This window comes from Watersipora subatra, chromosome 1 (genome assembly GCF_963576615.1).
Source record: "Watersipora subatra chromosome 1, tzWatSuba1.1, whole genome shotgun sequence".
Lineage (NCBI taxonomy): Eukaryota > Metazoa > Bryozoa > Gymnolaemata > Cheilostomatida > Watersiporidae > Watersipora > Watersipora subatra.
The window spans coordinates 5,911,283-5,936,634 of NC_088708.1; the positions used below are offsets into that span (position 1 = coordinate 5,911,283).

The 25,352-nt window shown below is 35.4% G+C and overlaps 1 protein-coding gene across 2 annotated transcripts in view; it reads left to right on the forward strand.

The window, feature by feature from the left end:
* The window catches only part of LOC137398102 (BOS complex subunit NOMO3-like), a 102,876-nt gene that overhangs the window by 40,426 nt on the left and 37,098 nt on the right, over positions 1-25,352 (forward strand). For both annotated transcript variants that reach the window (XM_068084213.1, XM_068084218.1), the window contains exons 16-17: positions 7,104-7,257; positions 22,531-22,657. In XM_068084213.1, coding sequence (XP_067940314.1) covers positions 7,104-7,257; positions 22,531-22,657 — 281 coding nt within the window. The remainder of the gene's footprint in view (positions 1-7,103; positions 7,258-22,530; positions 22,658-25,352) is intronic.

Here is a 25,352-nt window from a genome sequence, read left to right on the forward strand (position 1 = left end):
TTTCCATCAGTCTACCAACCGCTCTCGTAAAATTGCCTCTCTCTGTAGTCTTACACATCTCAGAACGTAACAAGTTGTGTACGAATTATAATTATCATTAGGACATCATTTTTTTTAAAAAGCTTGCCTATTTATGTAAAAATTATTTCTGATTATAAATTTTTTTTGAATTTAATGAACTTCCTGTCAACTCATGAAATGGAAAGCAAAAGATTTTTGATATGATCTGTCGGCTTCACTTTCCAATGGTCATATTAACCTCATTTTAAAATTAAAACAGAAATGAAGACGTCTTATATATGATTCTTTGCAGAATAGTTAACATATAGTGAGAATTAGTTGGTTAAGCTATGATCAGATTGTCATGTAGTTTTAAGTTATTAAATGGCTTTGATTTTAATAATGGCTAGATAAAATTGTGCTTATGTAGGAATGGTCTGAAATTGGTTTATAAACTAATATTTCACCCTATGTTAAGATTACCCAATTGTTGTAAATGTTGATGACGCGCAGCCAAGCTTACTTATCTGATTCTATTGGTCATGCTTTGCTCAGTGTCGGCTTGCAAGTATTCTAGAAAGTTCTTGAGTAGTTCACACAAGTATTATAGTCACGAGGATGATATATGGTTAGGGTTCTCTTTACCATTCCATATACTGTACATACTGGTGATCTCTGAGGAGCTTCTAGAACCCCTTACTTCAAATTCAAAGGATTTATTTTTGTTTGACTAGTTACCTTCTTGATTAGAATATCCTGTCAGTGGAGAGTAGACAAGTCATGAACACTGACTTTTGATCTATCAATTTAAAGTAAACAATATTATATTTGTTGTACATGTATGTAACTAGTAGAAATTGACTGGCGTTGAATTAATCATAATGTGCCATCTCGTTTGCTACGCAGTTTTATTTAATCCGTGTCCTAAGATCCTGCATTAGCCGGAAAACATTTGTAGATTAGTATAGTTTCCTCAGCTGGCATGAGCTGTTAGACAATTATATGTAAAAAAGTAAAAAATAGTCAGATATAATGTTGATACATTACAATAGTCTATCTCCTGATAATGTACTGTATGCACCCAGACAACGTATAATGTACTGTATGCACCCAGACAACGTATAATGTACTGTATGCACCCAGACAACGTATTTTTCTCCTTTTTAATTTTAGTGTTTAGCGTTGCATTTATCTTGTAAACAAATTCCTTGTTCTCTTTTTCAAGACTAATCCATCTTTTTTTTGCGAGCTTATTTGTGACACTGCAACTATAACATGACAATGTAATTTTTTGCAGTAGTTTTTAGAATATGTGCAAGAGCCTGCCCACGCATCTGTGCCTGATGTAGCTTTATTCTGCGTCATCGTAAGATGTCATTCGGCGTAATGATTATCCCACCTATTGTTGCCAAAGCATTTTTGGGCTTTCAAGTTTAGTGTTATAGCAGAGAGCGGGGCAGGTTGGACCAGTGGGGCAGATCAGTCTTTTTAATTTTTGAAAAAAGCAAATATTGCAGGTCTTTTTAATTTGGAGAAAAGCAAATATTGTGGGGCAGGTTGGCCATTTTGCAACATTCTACCAATTGTCTTCTAACATGTATAAAATTACTCATAGGATATTTGTCACAAAGCACTTTATTCAGAACATAATACACATAGTTGATGCCAAATTTTGTGAACATTTTCTAAAGGAGGGCCGTACAGCAGAAGTCATGACAAAAAGTTGTTCAACCTGCCCTACTCTCTCCTGTTTTGCAGTTGTGGTGTTACAGTGAAATTCCATGTGAATGTTTCTACTTGATTTCTAGTTGTCATCAAATTATTATTTTGCGAGTCTTTCAGTAGATGCAAAATTTTTCAACAAATGCTAATAAATATCAGTTAATTAAATTAACCAAAAAATTATTGATAATCAATCAGTAAGGAATTAAAATAACTCAATAAAAAATAATATGATATATATTTAGTGGTGGCTGGTCTGCAAAATGGATCTATTGGAATCGTTCAGTTTTACATAGTTTTACATATTTGCGCTGAAACATTACATATATGAACCATTTTTGATAAAAGCTTTATATTTTCATAACATTCAAGTTTTTTTATAATTTAAATTCAAAACTTTAATTTCGTCACACTATTAACAACTCACAATGTCACACTCTAACAATCATGCTGTTATGATTTAAATTGATTTCATTACTCCTGGTTCACAAGTTTTCTAGTGTTTAATTTATTTCCAGGATTGTTAATACTCATGAAACAAACATCAGTTTCACGAAAATTTAGACAGAGAATGAATCTGTTATGAATAGCTTGTGGTAAAGGCAATGTCGTTATGTCCTGTAAACCGTATACCTAATCAGTGTTGACTAATGCCTTTACGGATGTCTTTTGTAAATAGCTGTGTTTCGTCAGCTCTTAGAAAATGATTTCTCTATTATTTTATGCTAATCCTAAATTCTTCTAACAATAATAACAAAACACCAGTTATTTTTATTTCTCACATCAATTTTACAATCATTTGGCAATGATATACTGTTCATGCTTTGCTAATTATTTCGTGTCCCATATTGTCACATATTGGCAAATCTGCCAACTTGCTGATCGGATAATTGTCACTATTGTTTTTTGAAAATTTGGAACAACGCATTTATTGCTCTGAGAACTTGGAATAGTCCCGTACCTAGCCACTCAATTTGAGAAATATTTATGATATATCATCAGGTGTGGTGTTAAGGTTGCTCTACTTAACATTTGTGTTTCTCATACAACAGTCGTAAATTTAGCCTCGCGTTATGTTTTATATGCTTTACACCTGTTTTGTTACCGTCACATTGAAATTTGTGTTTTCAAAAGAGCAAAATAGGTTTAAATGTTCGATTTAAACTAAATACAGTCAAATATGGATAACTCGAACTTCACGAGACCGAGCGAAAGTGTTCGAGTTATCAGAGCGTTCAAGTTATCAGAGCACTGTCACAAGTCCATGTATTTATTTATTTATTAGTAGATACATGCACATATACAAACTATTATAGAAATCAAAAGCATAAATGGCTTGTTTCAAATTAAATGCTTCTAATGTAAAGTTTAAAACTTTATCAAAAAGTATAGGAGATTTTTCTACCACTTGAGATTGTTTTATTGTTTGAGGTGATGTTATTGCCAGGACGTTTTTTAGATTAAAATTGGCAAAACTTGATCGTTGTTGAAATGCTCAAAAGAAAAGACATCTTTTTCTTTTGAGCGTTTTAACCGAGATCAATTTTGCCGATTTTTCTTGAAGTTTATGCGAAGGTCACCTCACTTTTCCATGCTTCCGAAAGGCGATCGCTAAGCGGATGTTTGGTAAATATCAAAATTCACCAAACCTTTAGAAAAGTTGTTGACAAAAATATTTTGCCGACGGTGGTAATAACGACGCCTATGAATTACGAAAAGTTGAGGTTTACCTCTATGACTTGGAATAAAGTGATTTTTTAAAGCGATAACAACCGTTTCGGTAGCCGTTGGGCAAAAAACTGTTCGAGTGAACAGAGTTGAGGTCGAGTTATCTAAAGCAATATATCATTACGTGGGAACTGACCAAAGAAACTGTTCGAGTTAACCATGTGTTCGAGCTATCCGTGGGCGAGTTATCCATGTTTGACTGTATACATGTAAATTGATTGCCGGACAAATCATGCCATGATGATGCTTGGAGAGAAGTTTATAGGTACTGTACATTGCTAACAGGATCAGCTGTCCAATCATCACTAGGACACGTTTTAGCTGACATGTGACCACATATATTCTTTATAATAAAGTAGATATCCTGAATATAAGTACAGTCAAATCTCGACATGCGAGTTAATCTCTTCCGATATTTGCTTTGCATTTCAAAACTCGCTGAGCATATATTTTTACAATACATTTCGCCTTGTTTCATTTGTTTCACAACTTGAAAAACAATGATGTGTGCTTTAGGTAATTACATGTAGCATTCAAACAAATGAACTATATTAAATTATGTACCGACAGGGTTGGCTCGGTTTAAACCGAGCGGTTTAAACCAGCCGAAAAAACCAGTTTTTATGGTTTTTTGGTTTTTTCATTATTTTTTGTGAAAAACATAATATTTTAAGCTCCTACTGGTTCATGTGCGGTAGAAATGCAATTATATGTAATTATCAGCTGCGGAAGTTTATTAAGGACACAGTAGTAAAGTGATGGCAGAGCTCAAGTTGAAACTACATGAAATTCTATCACAACAATGTATTAGTGAACTTTATTTTCAATTGTTTGTATCAAGTGATATAAAGATCTCTTTAATGATGAAATATAAAAACCATGTGAAATATACTAATCCAATCATCGTCTCTATTAATGAATGAATACTTTCTCAACTCTGACCAGTGAGAAAGGATTACTTACAATTGGAAATTAAAACAAAATCTTTTTGGGCAAAAGCTTTAAGTTTGCAAACTAATATTTCATTTATTGGGCAGAAGCCAAAGTAGTTGGATTGTTAGAATTCAGTTTATCAAGTTTTTCATGTTTTGAAAAGTTTAAGTTGCGCGTCAAATTTCCATCATGCCTCGCAAACAGGATCCTATTTGGCAGTTTTTCACTCGAACTGCAAAAGGCAAAGGTTTTAAGGCAAAATTTAATAGGTGTGCTGTCGTAACGCAAGGTCACACAGATAGGCTTAAAGCCCACGTAGCAAAATGTCAAGCTGACAACGCCAAGTTAGACAGTGATGCTAGTATTCAGGTAATAGAAGTTGAGTCATTTGCCACTGCTCCAAACACTAGCAATGCAACTGCATTATACTTCGCTCTACACTACCACACGACTAATCACTTGGATTAAAAGTCCTACTTATACATAGAGCTGTAGGTAAAATATTCACTTTATGTGATAAGATTTCTGCTCTGTATTTCATCAATCATGTTGGAAAAAAGACTCATTCCGAAATTTCCATATGTTTTCTCTCTTTTTCCCATAACAACTCCCACAGTACCATCTTTAACAGATGATTCCACATATGTATGTCCAACGCTCAATCATGCAGCTATAGTAAGTGATGTTAATTAGACTTGAAATTGCAAAAACCTAGGTCAAATTATAAAAACCATAAAAACCGGTTTAAACCAATAAAACCTGGTTTTTTCATAAAAACCGTGGTTTTTTCCAACCCTGTGTACCGAACTAAATCATACGTAAGCAACTAAATAGATTACAATTGATAAAGAAAGTTTTTTTCACTGGATTTTTACATTAAAGGTCGGTTAATTGAGGTGAAACTTTAGTGACCCAGGAAACAGACCCGACGATGTGTAGTTAAAGATTGTTAACAAGATACATTATGTAGCTGCATGTGCTCTTCATGAGCTTTAAATTAACACCTTTCTCATTTTGGACATCTTTACATCTATTAAATTATCCAGTGCATTCGCTTTTATTAATTTCAGGTGTACTTGCGTCACTTTCCTTTTGTTTTCCACGATAACTGTTTGAAGGATTCTGAGATTTTTAAAGAGCAGATCCGAGGATGCTTTATATTATTTATGGTTTCAATTTTAAGAAAAGTATAGCTTTCTTTTGTTTTTCACCACAACTACTACGCACTCTAGTCTTCTTGAAATTCATGGCGTTTAAGATTAGAAAAGAAAGATAGAAAGCGCTGTCTAATATCGTTTGAGTTCTATAAAACAAAACCATAAAACTGCATTAGAAAGATGTACAGACTTACAAAACCGCAATGTTTTGAGGTACTTTAGTTGTCACATGTTGGAAAGTGCTTAGCATGTTGAAACAAATATTAAAATAACTATAATTTAAATATAGCTAAAATTTATCTCGTATGTCAGAAAATTTGTATGTTGAGGTGATCGATCCTAAACCGGAGTTTGGATCTATATATATTTTATCAGGAAGAATACCAAATACCCTTCTAATATATAGCCATAATCCCAGGCATGTTTTCATATAAATTATATTATATCAACCTCTGATGGGCAGTGCATTTTAAAAGAAGATAAAAGCTCATTTTTTTATTTAAAGCATACTCTTCAGACCTCATGAGACTCCATGTGTCACAACATCAGCTACATTTAGATATTATTAATTCAGTTTAGTTTATTAAATGCTTATTTTTCAATATTTCTATATTCAACTTGCTTTAGTTATGAGTAATAATTGTGAGAGTTCCCAGAGTAATATTCATGAGAGTGCCAGGAGAGCGTACTATTAATTATATTTTATATTTGGACTTCTAGGTTGGTCATTAAACAAAAGTAGTTTTATTTGAATACAAGCGTGTGCAGAGACAAACCTAGACACAGAAGATCGCTAATAAAGTTTTATGAATAAAAATATTCTCCGTTTTTTTCTTTTGCTGCTAGTTTTTTCACACCTTTTCATAAGCACTATTTCTACACAAGAATGTGACAATTCATGTTGTTGTTGCGTTAGATTAACTAAGAAATGTAATCAGGTACTCTGATCTAAGATGTTTATCAACTTGTTTTGGTTCGTATAAACATTTTACATTTATAACATCAAGCAAAAACTTTCACCAATTTTAACATAAACACTTTAATGGTGGATCTGACAGAGCAAATGATTTTAATAGGTTTGCCAGTATGTATTTGTGTTTATCCCAGAGTCACCTACAATATGTAATTCCTAGTTGGCAATCACAAAGTACAGATCTTATCTTAATGGAAATCGATGTGAAACTTTTTGCATCATTTTATTGCTTACACTTATTTATCAACAACATTTAGGCATTTCTCATATCACCTACGCACTCTAGATTTTTTCTGGGTTTCCTTATCTTATCAATATGAAGCTGATCAGGGAATTGTTCCAATTAAAAAATATGTAGCTCTTTGTGAGGCTATTCTTAGATATCCAACAACTCAAAATGCTAGTCTCTCCGTAAGGATCTGATAGAGTTCTTGGGCAATTTGTAAAGAATTTTTTTACAATAAAACCTCACCAAATGTGATTGTATTAGTAAGTTTGATCAGTGTGACTTTTTTAGAATACCAGGTTCATTATTCTCCCTATATTTCCCTAGATCAGCTGTTACTCTACCCACTGGTGGTATATTGTAGCTGTATGCCCAGCTGCAACTGTAACTATGAGAGCGTCAGCTGGAGTATTTGTCGAGGGTGCTGTCTCACCCATTGTTGCTGGTCTGAATATCAGAGTGCTGCAGGGTGATGATTTGATCATTGAAGGAATGACTGACGAACAAGGAAAATACAGGTATGCAGATGTATTTTGTTCCGCTAATATTTACTTGTTAAGGGAAACTGATATACCGGCTGTAGCTTGTTATTAGCATTGACCGGTTCATGGTAAATTCTATTGTCAACGTTAAAATACAAGCTTCAACTTCTACACGATGGTGGAAATAAACAAATAATGCAGCAGTGTACGTTGCGATTTTTATTTGGTTCGATTAAAAATTAGTCTCTCTAATTCTCTCGAGTATAGACACTCCTTAACCTTTTGATTGCCGCATTATTTCTTTCGCCAAGTATGACGGTGCCACATTTTTTCACTCAAAAACACAGCATTTTGTTTTGGCTTTTGCTCTGTTACTACTTGGTCTATCCAGCCCAAACTAACAATATATCATTAGAGCTCTTTCAAAAACAGAATATCACAAATAGTACCTGTCTAGATTACCTTATAGCAAACTAAATGTTTTGAATACAAAAAAGCTTGTTTCTTGAAATAAAAATACAATTGTCAGGCCTTTAGTTCTTATTTCATAAAGGTTGTTTTATTTTGCTGCTAGAAGTGTTAAGATAATGTGAAAGCGGTTTGAACGAGCTAGAATTAATGAATGCAGAGTTATGCAACCTATATATTATATAGGTTAGGCTATATAACTTATATAATCTGTATAATATATCGGTTATATAAGAGTTATATATGTTTTATATGAATATAAAACAAACCGTAATTGGAGCTCTAAAAACAACTAACAAATCGACTAACAAATAAATTTGTATCATTCCAAATATAATTATCGACAGCAGAAACCTCATAAACTGAATGACATAATTGCTCCTACAACGAAAGGTTTCAAATTTAAACTAAAAGACATAACAACGTTATACATGAACACTATATAAAAACGTAAGTCTTGATTATTGAAATGAATGGTTTCAGATCATTCACTTCCGCAAAATTTCGTTGTTTCTATTAATGAAAAAGCAATTACCAAGCAATAATATGTTATTATTATTGCTTCTTGTTACTATGTTAGATGCGTAGAGGTTTATACTATGATGGAACTCGGGTTAAAGGGGGGCAGTCACGAAGTTTTGAACGTGTTGATAAATATTCAAAAAGCGTTTGCGGCATCGCGATTAAATGCATGCTATTTTGCCATTATCCATTTCTTTCACCACTATTAATTAAATACTCGTTCTAACTGTGTAAAACTGCTTCACAGGGCACTCTAAATACATTTTCACTGTGAATATATCAGGTTTGTAGATATTTTGTAAACATATTATGCTCACCGTCACCTGTCATTGAGTTTCATTGATTCTGAGCCATTGCAAGTTTGCAGAAATTCGAAATTGGTGCTCGGGTCACATAAGCATTTGTGCAGAAATGTGAAAATGGCGCCCAAAGAGTTAATATCGGGTTTAAACCAGTGTAGGCAAGTATACACAGGTGCTTGTATTCAAAGTTGACATACCAGTCAATATGTCCACTGTTTGGTGACTTGGGGTCCACGAAATATGAGAACTTTAGCAGGCAAGTGATCCGAGTATAACATATATCATCGGTTTTCTACTGCATACAAATCATAGAAATTGTTGCGTTTGTGAATGCAGGCGGCCATATTGCTTAATAATTTGCAATCTTCCTTTGGCAAACTACATCCTGATTGTGTGCTGGATAGCTAGGCGAAGAAACAGGACACATGATATATTAGGGGGACTATGCATTGCAAGACAGACTCGCCCTCTACGTCAATTACTGAATTCGTAATCTGCTAAAAAATAGGTAATTGAGGAAATGAAGATTTGAAAACTTTTCGATGTGTAAGTGAAGTTTGGTTGAATATTTGAGGTATTTAGCCAATCAACAGCTAGATGTAGAGCTTATGTGTGTAACAGAGAGGACGCGCGTGGCAACAGGGAGTCTCTTCAACAGCCCACCAGAACTGGTTAGCAATACTAGGTGTATCACTGTGTAACAGTGATTATGGGTGGTACAGCAGAACAGATGGTACCTTAGTTTGAAAATTATGATGTTTTCACTGTGCTATTTTAACTTTTGCTGTTACCCTTCGTAATGAAGTTGATCTTCACTGCGGTTTTACACTTGAGAAAAAAATTTTCTAACATATTTCTCCGCATGATATCACCCAAAACTTAATATTTGACATGTCAGCAAAAGCTTTTTTAACTTGTTTTTATGGAAAAATTTGTCCCAAGAAGAATTATTTGACTAGTAAAAATGGTAATATTCAAAGATATTTACTGCCAGGAGTAAATATCTAGTTTTACCTGGTTAATCTATCTGGACATTTATATTAATGTAATAGAATAAAAATTAATATAGTTAAGATTTAAAACAGTAAATTATTGAACTAAACTTCAAAATATAATATATTTAATTAAAGAGATGCTGACATTGTGAATAAGTAGGAATAAGCTACCAGAATATGTTGAAAACCATGTAAAATGTTCTTATAAGTTTATTAGTGTACGTACTTACTTACGTACTTACCTTGATATTAGCGTGACAATCAACCGACATTTATGAAAGTTGGTTGCGTGCCATCTTCTCTGACTATAGGGAAACCTCTGTGATTATTTTTTTGAAGGCGCAGCATGCTGTACGCAAGAATATTATTAAAGCGTGGAATAGCAGTGCATATCTGTTTACAAAAGTACAATAATAATATAATAATGATGAGGATGACTGTAACGACACATCATGTAACTCAGCCGACAGCTTTAAGACATTCTGTGAAACTCAAGTAATTGACTAGTGAGGCAGCTCTGCTATAATATATAATTTTAGAATACAGGAAACCAAAGTCAAATTAAATGAACGCAACATTCACAGTGAGCAAATGGGGCCAATTCAAAGCATAGTTCACATAGTTTGACTCATATTAGTGAGCTCCAAGCTCAACTCTTTATCTAATCAGCTTTATTTTTCCTTATTTTGCCCAAATTATTTATCAGATATCTTACGAAGTTGTTTTGACAGTCATTAACAAGTTAGATATCATCCAAGGTGCCAGCAATCACTTTTTGACATGTCATTAGTAGTTTGAAAGCATCTACAGTATGTCTTATTAGATTCCAATTGTGACTCATTCAAATCTAGGCATTCTGAATGTAACCATTACTGAGACAGTCAATATAAACAGCATAACGATTACTTTGGTCATCATGAGGTAGAGGAAGAGCTGGTATCATCCCAGTTAGTTCTTACATGAGAGTTGATTGTAGGACATAGTGATAGTAATATCAGTTCTCATATGAGAGGGTGTACTTGGATTTGTTATTGCCTTTCTTAGTTCTGCGATAAGCATTACATTTTTTCTTTCCTCGATGCTGTTACCGTTGCACCAGTTTTCTTTATTTTTATTGAAATTCACAATTTTAAATCTACAAAAGACGCTGTTTAATATTATTTGAGCATCACCCACCACGTTATATGAAAGAGAACTGCGTACATATCGACAGATTTACAAAGTTGTAATATTTTAGAAATTCAGCCGTCGTTTGTTGAAAATTACTAATTATGCCAAAACAAACACATGTATTTTCTCAAGTTTTACATTGTTTGTCGAGTAGCACGTATGTGTGTCAAGATCAGACTTTACTAAAAAGATTATTTCACTGATTATTGGTGATAATGAAAATAATAATGAAATATGAATAATGAAACGTGTGATGCCAAAGGCACCCTAGGCAGGTCTGTGATAAAAATTGTTGCTCATAGATGTATTCGGTTAACAGTAGTAAACATAGATGTATTCGGGTAACAGTAGTAAACATAGATGTATTCGGGTAACAGTAGTAAACATAGATGTATTCGGGTAACAGTAGTAAATAAGTTGACAGCAAACAATTACATGGTTGTAATTGTTTCTTCAGTATTCCTCGGACACGCTGTGATCGTAACATTGTTCCTCTTTAGACTCTTCTTTAATTCTTATAATGCCCCTCGTATCTGAGTTAGTACTTCTGAGGAGAATATGTCGACAAATTTGTACCCTACAGCTTCCATGATACAGTGTTGCACTTAATCGATTTTTTCAAGACTAGCGATGTACTTTTCAAAACAGAATCTATTACAGTAAACTCGCTTTCGGATCACAGTGGCTTTTCAATTCACCCTTCATACATTTGTGCTAACTCGGCCTGATCAGAATTTTCTTAATTAATAATCCTATTAATATCTCTCTAATTTAAAACAGCAACAGAGTTTACTACTCGCTATTCAGTTATTACTTCAAAGGTCGTCAACGGTCATCAAAGGTCGTCAACGATCATCAAAGGTCGTCAACGTAAAAAAACCTATTTCTATGTTAGAAGAGTTAAGCCGAGGAAGAGGCCTGCACCAGTGCAGTGGGAATCTTTACAATCTCGGTAGGTTCAGTTATTTAATGAATAAGGTAATAAAAAAAATAAAAAAAGTACCTACCTCATCATTGTCGTATGAGCAACCCATCATTTGCAATAGTAGTTATAATAGTGATAGTATAAGCGTATAAGTATTAGAAGCGTGATAGTATAATGAAATGCGCTGAGTTTTTTTACCTCCACCGGGGAGAGCTTAACTCGGTATTATTGATTCAATTCCATCCACAGTGAGTGTTTTTGTGATGTCGAATAGTAGTTTTACTGCGAATGCCTTCACACAAATTTAACGAAGTGAAATGGTGTCACATTTTTTCAGGTTTTACCGTTTCTGTGATTCGGAGTGGAAAAAGCTTCGATATCATGAGAAACGTAAAAACCCACTAACTGTTGAGACTTTTTTATACGACCCTCAATTCTTTAACTTTCTACTACTGAGGAGTTTGAGTCATATAATATTTTGTTGTTACAATAAGAGCACACACAAAGTTGCCTACTTTCACCACCACTAAAACTATGAAGACAGCCCAATTGTTCAGATTTTGCTGTATATACACATTTAGCTATATATGGCGTATATTTCAGCCGTTATTGCCCAGAGGGCAAACCAAGGGAGACACATCTACAATCTGTTTTGGTACACAAGTCCAAGCATAAAGAAGTTTGCAGTGTATAAAGCTGTTAAACTTGTCATTTTATGCCTTCAAGTAAAAAAGTACATGAATAGATATGGCACTAATCCAGGCAGGCCTGATTACAATCGGTGCGGTGAAGCTCTATAGAGCTCATAAGCTCATTGTATACCTTATATGGGCGCTGGTAAAAGGAAAGGTAAGATAAATGCATATTTATGCAAACATTTATAGTGACAACTGAATAAGAGTTGACAAACAATTTTCTTACCACAGCTGAAATGTTGGCAGGTGTCAGTAGTATTTCCTGTGTATTGAGGCAGCTTAGTGCCTTTCAAATACCATTGCTCTTGACATAAACCATGACTAATGTTACCAACAAGTGCTCCTGTAGGAACACATCACCTTGGTTCGTTTACTCAAATGACAAACTCACCAAGTGTTTGTCTCGGCCCTAGCGCTATTTATGATCTGCGCGTTTGAATGACTAACTATAAGTCAACTAAACGTATAGTCTTAATATGATCTTTATACAGATTTATATAGTTATTTACAATGTTATATTACGGTCTGTTGTGTCTGTATAACAGACTCCATGTAAAAGTTGGTTTCAGCGTAAATTTATCAGCCATTGGTAGCTTTATACAGTAGCAGATGGCCGGTGTAATATTAACTGCATGGAACACACAACCTAAAATAATATAGCAGTATTTATTGAGGATAGTTTTATTGACACATGGAATGCGCATTATCCGTTATGTGAAAATCACATCTTACACCTCTCTCATACGGACTCGGATGAACCAATTCAGAATTGTCAATTATGTCACCTATCACTGGTGATTCTGGCATGGCTCTGGTATGGTTTGCTATGTAAGGACTGATAGCTCCTGCAAGCCGGTCCATGACCAATTCACTTGTGCTTATTGTGCATGCATAGCATGACATATAATTTTTACTGTGCTCAATTTTTTCTATGTAAATATTAATATATAGTTCTAGAAGTACTATGGCTCTAAAGCTTTCTGATGCACAGTTGAAGCTTTTTATTAGCTATTTCGTAGTAGGAACTAATATTTTTACTTTTTCTTGAACCGTGTTAAGATATAGAGAGAGTTTTCTTATTCCCATGTTATGAAACCTTGCTCATTTTTCTCCCCTCTCATAAATTATACTGTGTTGGTAAGCCACAAGGAAACCTTTCACTTAATGTAGATAAATTTAGACATAATCTCTATTGAATATGTCATATGTTGGTATAAATATTCTAATATGAGTCATGCAAGCTCTTCTCCAACTATCCAAGAATAACTTCTCAATAGCATCGTGTAGCAGTTAAGAGCTTCAACATATCTGGCTGATATATCAATTAGGCCTCGAGTTGTGTCGAGTTGGACCTAGTATGCTGTAAGAAGTATCATGGCCTATAAACAAAGATGGTTGTCCTCTCAATCTATGGCTACATATAGACATGAACTGCTGACTAGCAAGTAGCTTCCATATTTCCATATTTGCTGTGGCTACACAAGAACTTACACTGTTAAACAGCGCTTTGCTTTGATAATTGGATTGACCAATCAGGCGTGGCTTCAGTCAGGTGAAGGTCACGTCATTTTTGCTAGAATTTGCAGTGTAAATATCAAAGCATTGTCACCTTATTAATCACTCATTACAGTCGGTCGGTCGCCAACGATTTCTGATCGCATTAGCATCTGTACAGCTATTAGCCATGTTATGTGTTTGCTAAATAAAAAATCGGTATATGTAAAGATGAAAATTATACCTCTAGAAAGAGAATCATTTGCCTTTATAAAATGAATTAATAAAAAAATGGCTCTCAGTAGATTTAACCAGCCAAAGCATTATCCTAAAATGTTTCGCGAGCAGTTCCAATGAACACCAGTAGCCTTCACATATCTATTACAGACAAGAATATTTTTGTCATATTTATGTTGTTGTTTTTCATAAATCCTTATTATTCGCATTGAAAAATAAATCTCAAATATAGTCAACTTCCGTTGGAAATGGATAAAATAGAATGTTCCTTAAGAATCGACTTGTTTGGCCAATCCGATAAGCTACGATTGTTTCTTAAACGATTGTAAATCAACATACCAGTATTTGTCTATACACAAAGCATCGTACTGCTGACGGGCATTTGCAGCGCATGAGCTATACAAATGATCCGTTTCATCCGTAGCCATGGCCTTACCCCTGGATAATCAAAATGATCTAATTTGAACTCGTTATGGTACCAATACTAACGACGGTGCACTGTAACAACATTAGCTTCATATACATGGGTTTTTTCTGTTCATCCATGATTGGTTGATAACTTGGTTTTATGAAAATGTCATGAGACCGTGATAAGTTTGAGAGCAGCTAACTTTCTTCATGCCCTCTGGACAAGAAAATGGTACTAGGACTTGCAAAAAAATCTACACATATCATTTCCCACAGATTGGTCATATATTGAAAGATTGTGTAAACTAGATTGAGTTTGCGTATGTATCAACTTTGACATCTAAAATGAGTCAGATCTTTACTAATTTGGATTGTTTGCAATATGTCGGTAGTTTATAATCCATCGGACATTTTTCAAGGGTCATAGTTGGATTTCTATAAAGGTTTGAACACCTACAGATGCCTTGAAGGGTTCGGTCTCCTGTTTAGGTTTGGATGACTGGCTACAAAAAGTCAGATATATATGCAGGCCAAATATGAACTATTTTGGATGACTACAACTAAGCAGATATGTCCACAGGATGAATACTAACATTACTTGGGATGACTAACAAACTAGATATCTGCACAGGCCAGACACACTACATTGGATGACTACAAGAGATGAGATCTCTGAACAGGCCAGATTACTACATTGGATGACTACAAGGTACAAAAAGTCGGCACAGATCATATACACTGCATTGAATGACTACAGGAAATTAGATGCTTACAAAGAAGAGGTATACTAGATGACTTCAAAAAACTAGATATCTGCACAGGTCAGATACCCTACATTGGATGGCTACAAGAAATGAGGTATCTGAACAGGCCAGATATACTACATTGAATGACTACAGGTACAAAAAATCAGCACAGATCAGATACACTGCATTGAATGACTACAGGAAATTAGATATTTACAAAGAAGAGGTATACTACGTAGATGACTTCAAAAAACTAGATATCTGCACAGGTCAGATACACTACATCGGATGGACTACAAGAGATTAGTTATCTAAACGAACTGGATATACTACATTAGATGACTACGAGAAATTAGTTATCTGTACAGGCTAGATACACTACATTAGGTAAAACAAGATGCAAGATATCTGCGCAGGCCAGATATACTGCAATGGATGATATGAGAGATTAGATATCTGCACAGGCCACATCACTACATTGGATGACCCTAAGATACCAGATATCAGATACACTATATTAGAATACCAAAAGAGACTAGATATCTGCAAGGGCCAGATATTTACAGTACATTTAAATCAGAGCACTAAGGGAAGTGTGATGACTCATCTCCATTTTATTCTCAACTGCTGGCGAGGCTACCATACTAAGAATATTCCTATTAATTTGCCCCTGAATGCTGGTTTGACCTTTGTACCATTTCCTAATCAGTAGCGCATGACTTTGTGTCATATTATCATAATCCATAAAACATGACTTCATGCTATATGGCTAGCTGTAATATGCAACTTCATGCCAATTACCTTTAAAACTTTGTACCATATCGTCTGCTGTTGAATATAATTTCATACCATAGCATTGACCATATCAGGAAATAGTGTAATTTATCTTACCATTTGTACATTTAAACTTTGTATTTTATCATCGACTCTAGCAAGAGACGTAGCATATTATTAGCTGAAGCATGTGACTTCATCTCTGCAAGTTTCGATTTAATTTTGTCATTATAAATATTTTAGTCACTTGGTATCATTTGTTACATAGGCTTGGACTTCTGCGTTCTCTTTGCAATAGACACCCGATGGAACTTGTCATTAGAATTGCAAATTTTCACCATAGTCTAGTTACGGCAGTGAAAGCATGTTCGGGGTGACCATAAAACCTGTACATTTTTGAGCACCACTATGAGAAAAAAGGTTTAAAAATACAGCGCCACCCTTTAATTGAACACCACCTCTATTTGACCACCATTATTTGACAATCTGCATCTTTACGAGCCCATAATAGCAAGTGATCATTAGAAAAGTGTCCACAAAACCGTACTAATAATGACTCAATTACATCAATAAAAATTAATTCGTTCGTTGTTTCTGTTCATATTGAAGTTCGTTTTCCAACTTCAAAGCTTTTTGGTTTTTTCGTTAAAACTTTGAAAGCAATACCACAAAAATAATTAGTAACTATCAGGCTAATAGTAGTTCCTTTTTTAACGCGGTGTCGATGCTTCAATGTATGTGGGAGAAAGTTTTCGCATTTACGATGGAAAATGTGCTACTACTATTATTTCGAAGCTAACATTTTGAGGCTATTTTGATTACACATGGCTTCTCTTTATTTGCCCTAGAAGTTTCTATTCAAAATGGCATCGTGTAAAAGTTTTATTCTGCTAAAAATTGTTTGGACACTAATATCGACTAGCTCAGCTGTGCAGAAGAGAATTTGAGATCAGAAGACACTGGAAGGTATTCAACAGCCACAAGAATATGAAATGGTATTAAACGAAAGCAACAATCAGAATGCAACTGGCCAAGCAAACGTTGCAAATATTTTTGTTTTAAAAATGTTAGTTTTTTTCTGAATGTATTATAAATATGGTTTGTTCATCTCACTTATTCTCGAATATATATTTGTAACATTTGATATATTATTATATAACTTATAAATTTGCAGATATGTAGTATACTAGATGAATTCCCGGCATTGCCCAAGTAATAAAAGTTTTGGCACATAAAATTTATTTTTGTTTAATATATAACAACAGTTACCATTCTAACTTTCAAACTTCATATCATGAGAAAAGTGTTTTTTGCAGTTTAAATAGATTAAGAGAAAAAATAAAACAAGTGTAAAGGTCATCAAGCTTTGTTAAACAACTGTAGCTTTCAAACCTTGTATCATGGGGAAAATGCTTTGTGCAGGTCAAATAAATTAAGAAACAAAATAAAACAACTATGTGAATGTGAAATAATTGGGAAGTAATAGTTAAATTAAGTCTGTTTCGCTACGATTACAATAAAACATGATTTGGTAATGATATAATTAATATGAACTGAGAAAACAAAATAAAATTCCTAAATATGTTGAATTAATAATAACAATTCGAGCATAGAAGTGTGTGTGTATGAAAAAATTACTGTTCCAGCTAAAGCTATCCATCAAAACTTTGAATGCGACGATACTAGTACCTCTCGATACTGGTTCAAATGTTAAAATGAGATATCGTACTGTCTTTGTCAGGTACATTGTCTGACCGAACGGACAGAGAATGTAGAGGCTATTCCTCCTCGATAATATACAATTGTTCGCGTGAAAAGTATTAGCCTTTGGCGATTTAGCAATCGAATCTTACGAAAAACTGAAAATAGAAGTGTAATGGCACATTTGAAATTGAAACGGCAAATTTAAAAGTTGCAAATTAAGAAAATAGGCAGTGGTAGCAAAAAATTAGTTTTTAAATAATTTCAAAAATAAATGTAAAAGATAATATTAGTTAATAATCAAAAGTGCCCATTTAGCGTGTGCATACGGTATAAGGTGTGTGATAAGAGCGATAGATTGCTAAGAACAGTGTAGCTTGATGGCTAAATGCGCGGTTCAAAACGTGCGGCTGCAATCTTCGTGAGTTCAAATCTAGCAAAATGCGATTTTTTTATTCCAAGATTTTAATAGCTATAGCCGGACATACGGAAAGACATATAGACAAACTTTGAGATTTATATATATAGACTAGCTGCATTACCCGTCTACAGGAATAGATTCACGCGCAGCATAAGGTTTATTGAGAGTTGTCTTTCATACTGTAAAACAACTCCAAATATGCAGTTACATCTCTCCCTCTTTCCCCTCTCTCCCTCTCTCCCTGTCTCTCTCCCTCTCTCTCTCCTCCCCCCCCCCCCTCTCCTTCTCGCTCTCCCTCCCTCTTCCCCCTCTCTCTCCCCCCTTCTCTCCGTCTCTCTCCCCCTCTCTCTCCGTCTCTCCCCTCTCTCCCCCCCCCTCTCCTCCTCGCTCTCTCTCTCCTTCTCTCCCTCTTTCCCCTCTCTCCGTCTCTCTTCCCTCTCTCTCCCTCCCTCTTTCTCTCCCTCTCTCTGCCTCTCTCTCTCCCCCCCCCCTCTCCTCCTCGCTCTCCCTCTCTCTCTTTCTATCCCTCTCTCCCCTCCCTCCCTCTTCCCCCTCTCTCTTTCTCTCCATCTCTCCCCCCCCTCTCCTCCTCGCTCTCCCTCTCTTTCCCCTTCTCTCCCTCTCCCCCCTCTCTCTCTCTCCCCCCTCTCCTCCTCGCTCTCCCTCTCTCTCTCCCTTTCTCTCTCTCTCTCTCCCTTAGTTCAACGCAACACATGCGGATAGACAAGATTTTTGGTTTTTCTGTCAGGCGTATGAAGAAACAGTTTTCGGCGTGTGCCTACTTTTGAGCAGGCGACGTATAGCTGGTCATGGCTGATGCAGGGTGACAGTAAGTCGATAGCAGCTGCTCTCTTTCTTTTCACAATAGCGTATCACAACGCTCGGAGTACTCGTGAAAGTTCTGTAATAGTAAGTTACAGTAGGCCTACTCGTAGCTGGAAAAAAAATTAGTAACTCGGCTGCTGAAGGAAATGAACATGACCCACTATCACGAACAGCGGCAAATCCAACGTTATTAAGTAGTGGAGATGTGGCAATTCATAGACAATACAACATCGTATAAGAAACACTTACCTTTTTGATGTGGAAATTTAGTAGGTGAGAAATGCGTTTTTCCAGTGGCTCCAAGAAACAAACGTTTACGTGACCTTCTCGGCACACGTTGGCAGTAAATATTAATTGCATGTAAATAACTACTCGTTAATTTATTTTATTTAATGAATAGTACATTTGTATAGCTGTATAGACACCTTTGTATAGGCCGCACAACTCAGGAAAGGTACTTTTAAACGCGGCAGAAAACTTGCCGTTTAAAAAGCGTGCTAACCGGGGATTTCGGTTAATGCGCTCGAGCGGTGAAAGAAAAACAACAGAATCGCCACACCTTTATATAAGCCGCTTGGCTCAAATCGTCAGAGAAAAGTAGCGGCTAATAGTCCATATTACGATATTACGATAATTAGTACTCATATTAATTCGGTTGGCTTCGTTCGACCGAATGGAAAAAGAAAGACCGCTCTATAATTTATTTACTGTTACTACACATATTACCTAATTCAGTTTGCTTCGTATGACCGAAATTCGTAAGACGATAAAAGGAAAGACCGCTCTATAAGGCGGACAATCAATCAGATACACAGACAACGATTGCCGTTTATATAGTAGATTATTTGGTATCATCATTGCAGTAATCTGAACTCGGCTTACAATGGATCGGTGCTCGTAACTCCTCTTCTATTGCACATAAAAAGCCAGTTTTGGCTGCAAACTGTAGCAAACATCAATGAGTACAATGAGCTTTTATGCAACCTTGTAAAATATAATTATATAATAAAAACATGCTTTCAAATTTAGAATGAAATAAAAAAAGCTTGAAAGCTCCAACAAATAGCAATGCAGGCTACGTATAAGATCATCATAGGTTAATTGCTGCCGGGTAGAGACATGTATCAACTTTCCCATGCATATTTATTTAGAGATCTATGACAAGTTAGAGGTAAGTTAGCTATTTTCTTGCATCCAAAAGGGTTAATGTCGCACCACCTGAAGAAGAGTGCAAAATATAGGTCACATTCGATTCGCTCATGAAAGGGTTAAATTTATCTTCTCAATATTTTGACGAGGTGTGTAAAAAATACAACGCCATCCTTTATGTGACCGTCACCTCTAATAAAGCGCCACTTTAAGGGAAATGTTGAGAAATAGTGCGCCTTGGCGTCCAAATAAGGTTTCACGGTAACTCACATCCTGTTAAATGTTTCACGGTATGGCTCTGTTTCACAGTTTATGTTCTCTAATGAGATAATTCCTAGGATAGCACATCTTGTAGGACCAATGACTAGGTAGCTCGGCAATTGTCGTACTTCAAACAGTGTTTTACGATTAAAGATTTGATAAAAGTTTTAATCCGATAGAACAGCTCCTTATCTTACAAACCATCGGTTCCTGAGATTCTCTGTTTAATATAATCACCAATACGGATAGATATTTCGAGCTTGTCAGATGCAAAGGTTTATTGCTAAGCCTTTTAAGAGTTCCGTGAGACTTTTCATGCTAGCTCTAGTACTTTGGAATATAGTTGTAGATTACAAAGATAAAGTTTATGTTTGTATTTCTTTATTGCACCTATGATCTTTAAACCATTTCTAGCAAAGCTATTCTATATTTTGGCTGGCTTATTTATTATCTTTCTGGGTATATCATGCAGTTTGTAAAGGCTCCGTATGCATATTTCGAAATGGAACTAAAGATTACATTTGCTGTGGTATAGTACAGATGCTGTGGTATAGTACAGATGCTGTGGTATAGCCTAGTACAGATGCTGTGGTATAGTACAGATGCTGTGGTATAGCCTAGTACAGATGCCGAAAAACCTTTGATGAAACTAGTGAAGTTAGAGTGGTGAGAAACGTCTCGCACTTGGATGTTGGTTACAAAATCAGCTTTTCAAAATTTTGTGAAAATGAATTGTGAGAGGCGTCTTAGTTAGATGCAGTATGTATTATGTAAGTCGGAAGTTATCCGCTCCTTTTTTCAAAAATCCTAATGGAATTGCAACTGTTTTTCTAATGTATGTGACGAATTTAACAAAGAGATTACGCGTCAAATCCAATTCGGTGATGTTCTTCAACCAAATAAATGTATCATGCCGAGAGGATTTAGTTGTGTCATGAACATTTCACTTAGCAAATTGGAGATGTGATAATAGGCAACAAGTATTGTTTTTCAAACCTAGTCTGCAAACATCTACGGACATCTACATCTGTTCGGCTAGATTTTATGGGAGAGTTTATGCCTCACTTTGTGAGAAAGTTTCAAACTGTAAACATGACACTCCACTAAATAAAGCAGACCAACTAGAAGGGCAATCAATCAGTATAATTAAGTAATTTCATTAAAAATTAATTACTACGATATTTTCGTAGGATGTTGCTGATGATTTTTGAATTTTAGTGTAGTTTTTGCACTCATTATTAAATGGCTATTTTTATCGAGATTAACTTATTAGTACAAACAACTTCGGTATCATTTTCAACCTAAATTGCCAATTGTAATAAATGTTTTGCAAAAAGTAAGTTATTTTTTAATACATTCTATTATACTACCATTTCTATATTATGTTGTGTTATTTGTGGATATTCCTAGATAATTTTCCAAATAAGAATCTAGTTTCAGGGTATATGAGTATACAAAGTGTAGATACTAGAAAAGGATGTGCTGAGTGCTCGTTGGCTATTTTAAGAGTTGATCTGGTCTGATCGTGACAAGCAGAGTGGCAAAGCCGGCTTGCAATTGTAAAATCATTAAAATAATACTTAGAGATATGCGAGGATGATGGGTATGTTTTGTTTTCTAGCACCTGATCTATATATGATGAGCCTTACTTTTCATGATGCAACTTTCAGATTTAGATTAATGACTTGGCACATACGTCTGTCTGCCCTGCGGCTTGTCACTTGTTTTATTTTATTATATTATTATCCTATTTGTCTTATTTCTAGTTCTCATTTTCAACCTTCCTACTATTTCACAAATATAATAAACTTTTGCTTAAATCCTTGCTGAAATTACAAACACTGAAAAAGAACATTTTACATTTGAAGTTGAACCTTTGTATGTTATATATCAAGGAGATTACCAGATGACATAACTTTTGATCGATGACTGAAATCAGCTCAAAAATAGGCTTTTGGTAAACTCTCGGATTTAATCAAAAGTTATTAACTGCTGCTCGTTGCATAACAAAATTATAAAAAACTGTGTACGGTTTGTGTAAACTTGTGTAAACGGCCCAACCGTCTCAGCACACATTTGTTTTTTTATGAACTTAGGAAGTGTGATGCAACATGCCATGACTAGTGAGATTGGTCAGTCTACCGTTACTCAACCCCAATTACTAAGCATCCTAGCTAACCTGATACTTGAAATGACAAGTGTCTACTTTGTTGCAGGTTTGGTCCTCTACCCGCCCATCTCGAGTATTCTGTCATAGCGGAAAAGACAGGCTATGTGGTAGACCAGGATGAGAAGAACCCACGAAATTTCAAAGTCTTCAAGCTGGCTGAAGTGGCCGTACAAGTGTGTTTTTACTATTGAATGTTGTCTTAGATTTTGTGAGAAGATGCATAGCTTACTTCTTTGAAGTCTTTTAAGCAATCTCAAATTCTTGCACCCACAACTCGCAACATTCTGCCTTGCGTCTGTTCTTTGTAGAAGCTAATTGATGCTGTAGTAATGCGCATTTACATAGCAAGGAAATTAGACTTGAGTGTAGGACCCGGTTGTGTAATCCTGGCGAGTAGACAATTATTAACAGGTCTTTGTTTTAGTGCCAAAATGTATCGCTCATAGGAAGTGTGTATGAAGTCAAGGAGACTTTCTAAAACACAAGCAATATTTGTGCTTCATTAAGTACCTGCTATCGCTTGTCCATCATTTTACCATTCAGCTACACTATTTTGTGTCAGCAATTTTGGGTTTCTTTTATTTATGCCATCACTCGCATTTCCATTGGCTTAAGTGTCAGGCCTCTTATTTAGCTAAAACACGCCTACGTCATCAAGTCAGCAGATAATATGAATAATTTGCAATTCAAATCTTTGCTTTTTTTGGGATTGTGTTGTAAACACGACTGACCGGGAATAGCTAATTTGGCCAGTGTCGAGCATTTAGCTAGCCATTCTCTTTCCTCGATTGCTACATCGAGGGTTGATTATTCATGCGCAGGCTCGGAGACCCGACCGCTAATCCTATTCTCAACCAGACTCGACGGTCAATAAGTGCTCCCAATTATTCATTGCTCATAGCCTTTAATGATTTTATTGAATATGCATTGACAAGCTGCAAATATTGATTAGTCATTGTGATTGATACGTGATTGAGTGTGTCATGGCACAGAGTCGTACGGGTTCTCCCTCTGGCTTTGCATCTACTTTGCATTGTAAATAAGTTTTGCTCGCTACTGCTCTTTCTCTATTTTTCTCCCTTCTTGTCAGCTTTGATTGACAACTGGTAACAGGTAACTGGTAACTAGCCAATTCTGGTTCTGACAGAGTTATAATTATATGTCAGTTTTAAATAGCACGGTAAAAGGGTATTGCATCATATCCTTCATATTTTAACAGTAGTTTAAAAAGCTAACTGTATGAATAATGCACCAGCCACCTTAAAACTGAGTTATTTATGGCCTTCTGCTGCCTGTAAGGTCACACATTTGAAAGGTCACAATCAGTCCACACTGACCGTTAAACATAGCATGATCGCCTGCTGTCCATGGTTATCAGATAGCCTACTGTCAATGGTGATCAGATAGTCTACTGTTCATGGTTGCCAGATAACCTACTGTCCATGGCTATTAGATAACCTACTGTCCATGGTTATCAGATAGCCTACTGTCAATGGTTATCAGATAGTCTACTGTTCATGGTTGCCAGATAACCTACTGTCCATGGCTATCAGATAGCCTACTGTCCATGGTTATCAGATAGCCTGCTGTCAATGGTTATCAGATAGCCTGCTGTCCATGGTTATCAGATAGCCTGCTGTCAATGGTTATCAGATAGACTACTGTCCATGGTTATCATATAGCCTACTTTTTATGACCAATATCAATCGATCTTCTAGAATGTTAAATGCCGTAGTAGTAGTAAGCATTATTAATTCCCTTGCTGAATTCATGTCAAGGTTTGTATCTTAGAAAGAAAAAATTGCTATAGGCCTACATGTAGGTACTGTGTGATTTTTTATATTTTGTTTTATCATTACTAGGGACATGTTGTTACTTGGTCTGAGTAATTTCCAAATTCACCTTCCTTGACCAGTATTTTTGGTCAAGATTGTGACCCTCCCAGATTGTGACCCTCCCAGATTGTGACCCTCCCAGATTGCGCAATTGTATTGACCCAATTCTTTTTTATCCATTTTTGCTGGCACTATGTCATTCCATTGGCTACAGTTTTACTGATCTTCAGCCGTATCTACTTTTTCTTGATCAAATTTGTCTGACAGACAGCAGCTCATAGACTTACATATAAGTGTGACCTCGCGCCTTATGGACCAAGCGTGCAGTGGGTTACCATTTCATCTCCAATAAATAACCTCAGGTTTCATCTAATTCTACATATAGGAAATTGGATCAACTTGCTTTTTTGTATTCTTCTTATATTGTGTTAGAGGTAATTTTAGCAGAGGTGCATTCTTGGTTTTACTAATCAAAATGGCAAATAGAGGAAAACCATATAAAGCTCGAAACTCGGCACTGGCCATAGTTAGAAATGCAAACATAAAAAATCCTTTCAGAGTTATTGTCACGAAACAGTTTCATTGACAAGCAGAAAACGATGAAGATGATTGTTGACTGATGGTTGACTGATGGTTGACTTTGTCCTAATAATTGAGCAATATTTAAACCATAACTGTCACGTACAACTTTTATCGTATTTACTAGGTAAATCAGACACGCTGATTCCGATTTTGTACTCAAAATAAAGATTAGTCCACTAACTTTCAGAGTAATGAAGGCTTTTTTACAGCGTTTTAATATCGGTCTCGAAAACAACACGATCGGCACAACAAGCTCCGCCCATAAATACGTGACGTAACCTAGCTTTTAAGGAACAGAAGTTACGTAGGGATGTTTAGACCGATTTAGAATAATAGAGATGGGTGTTTTAAAATCCATTAATATCTAATTCAGCCTTAAAAATAATCTCAGTCTTTTCTGAAAGGTAGATAAGCTATTTAACATTGCATATTTAAAAAAGTGCTATAACGA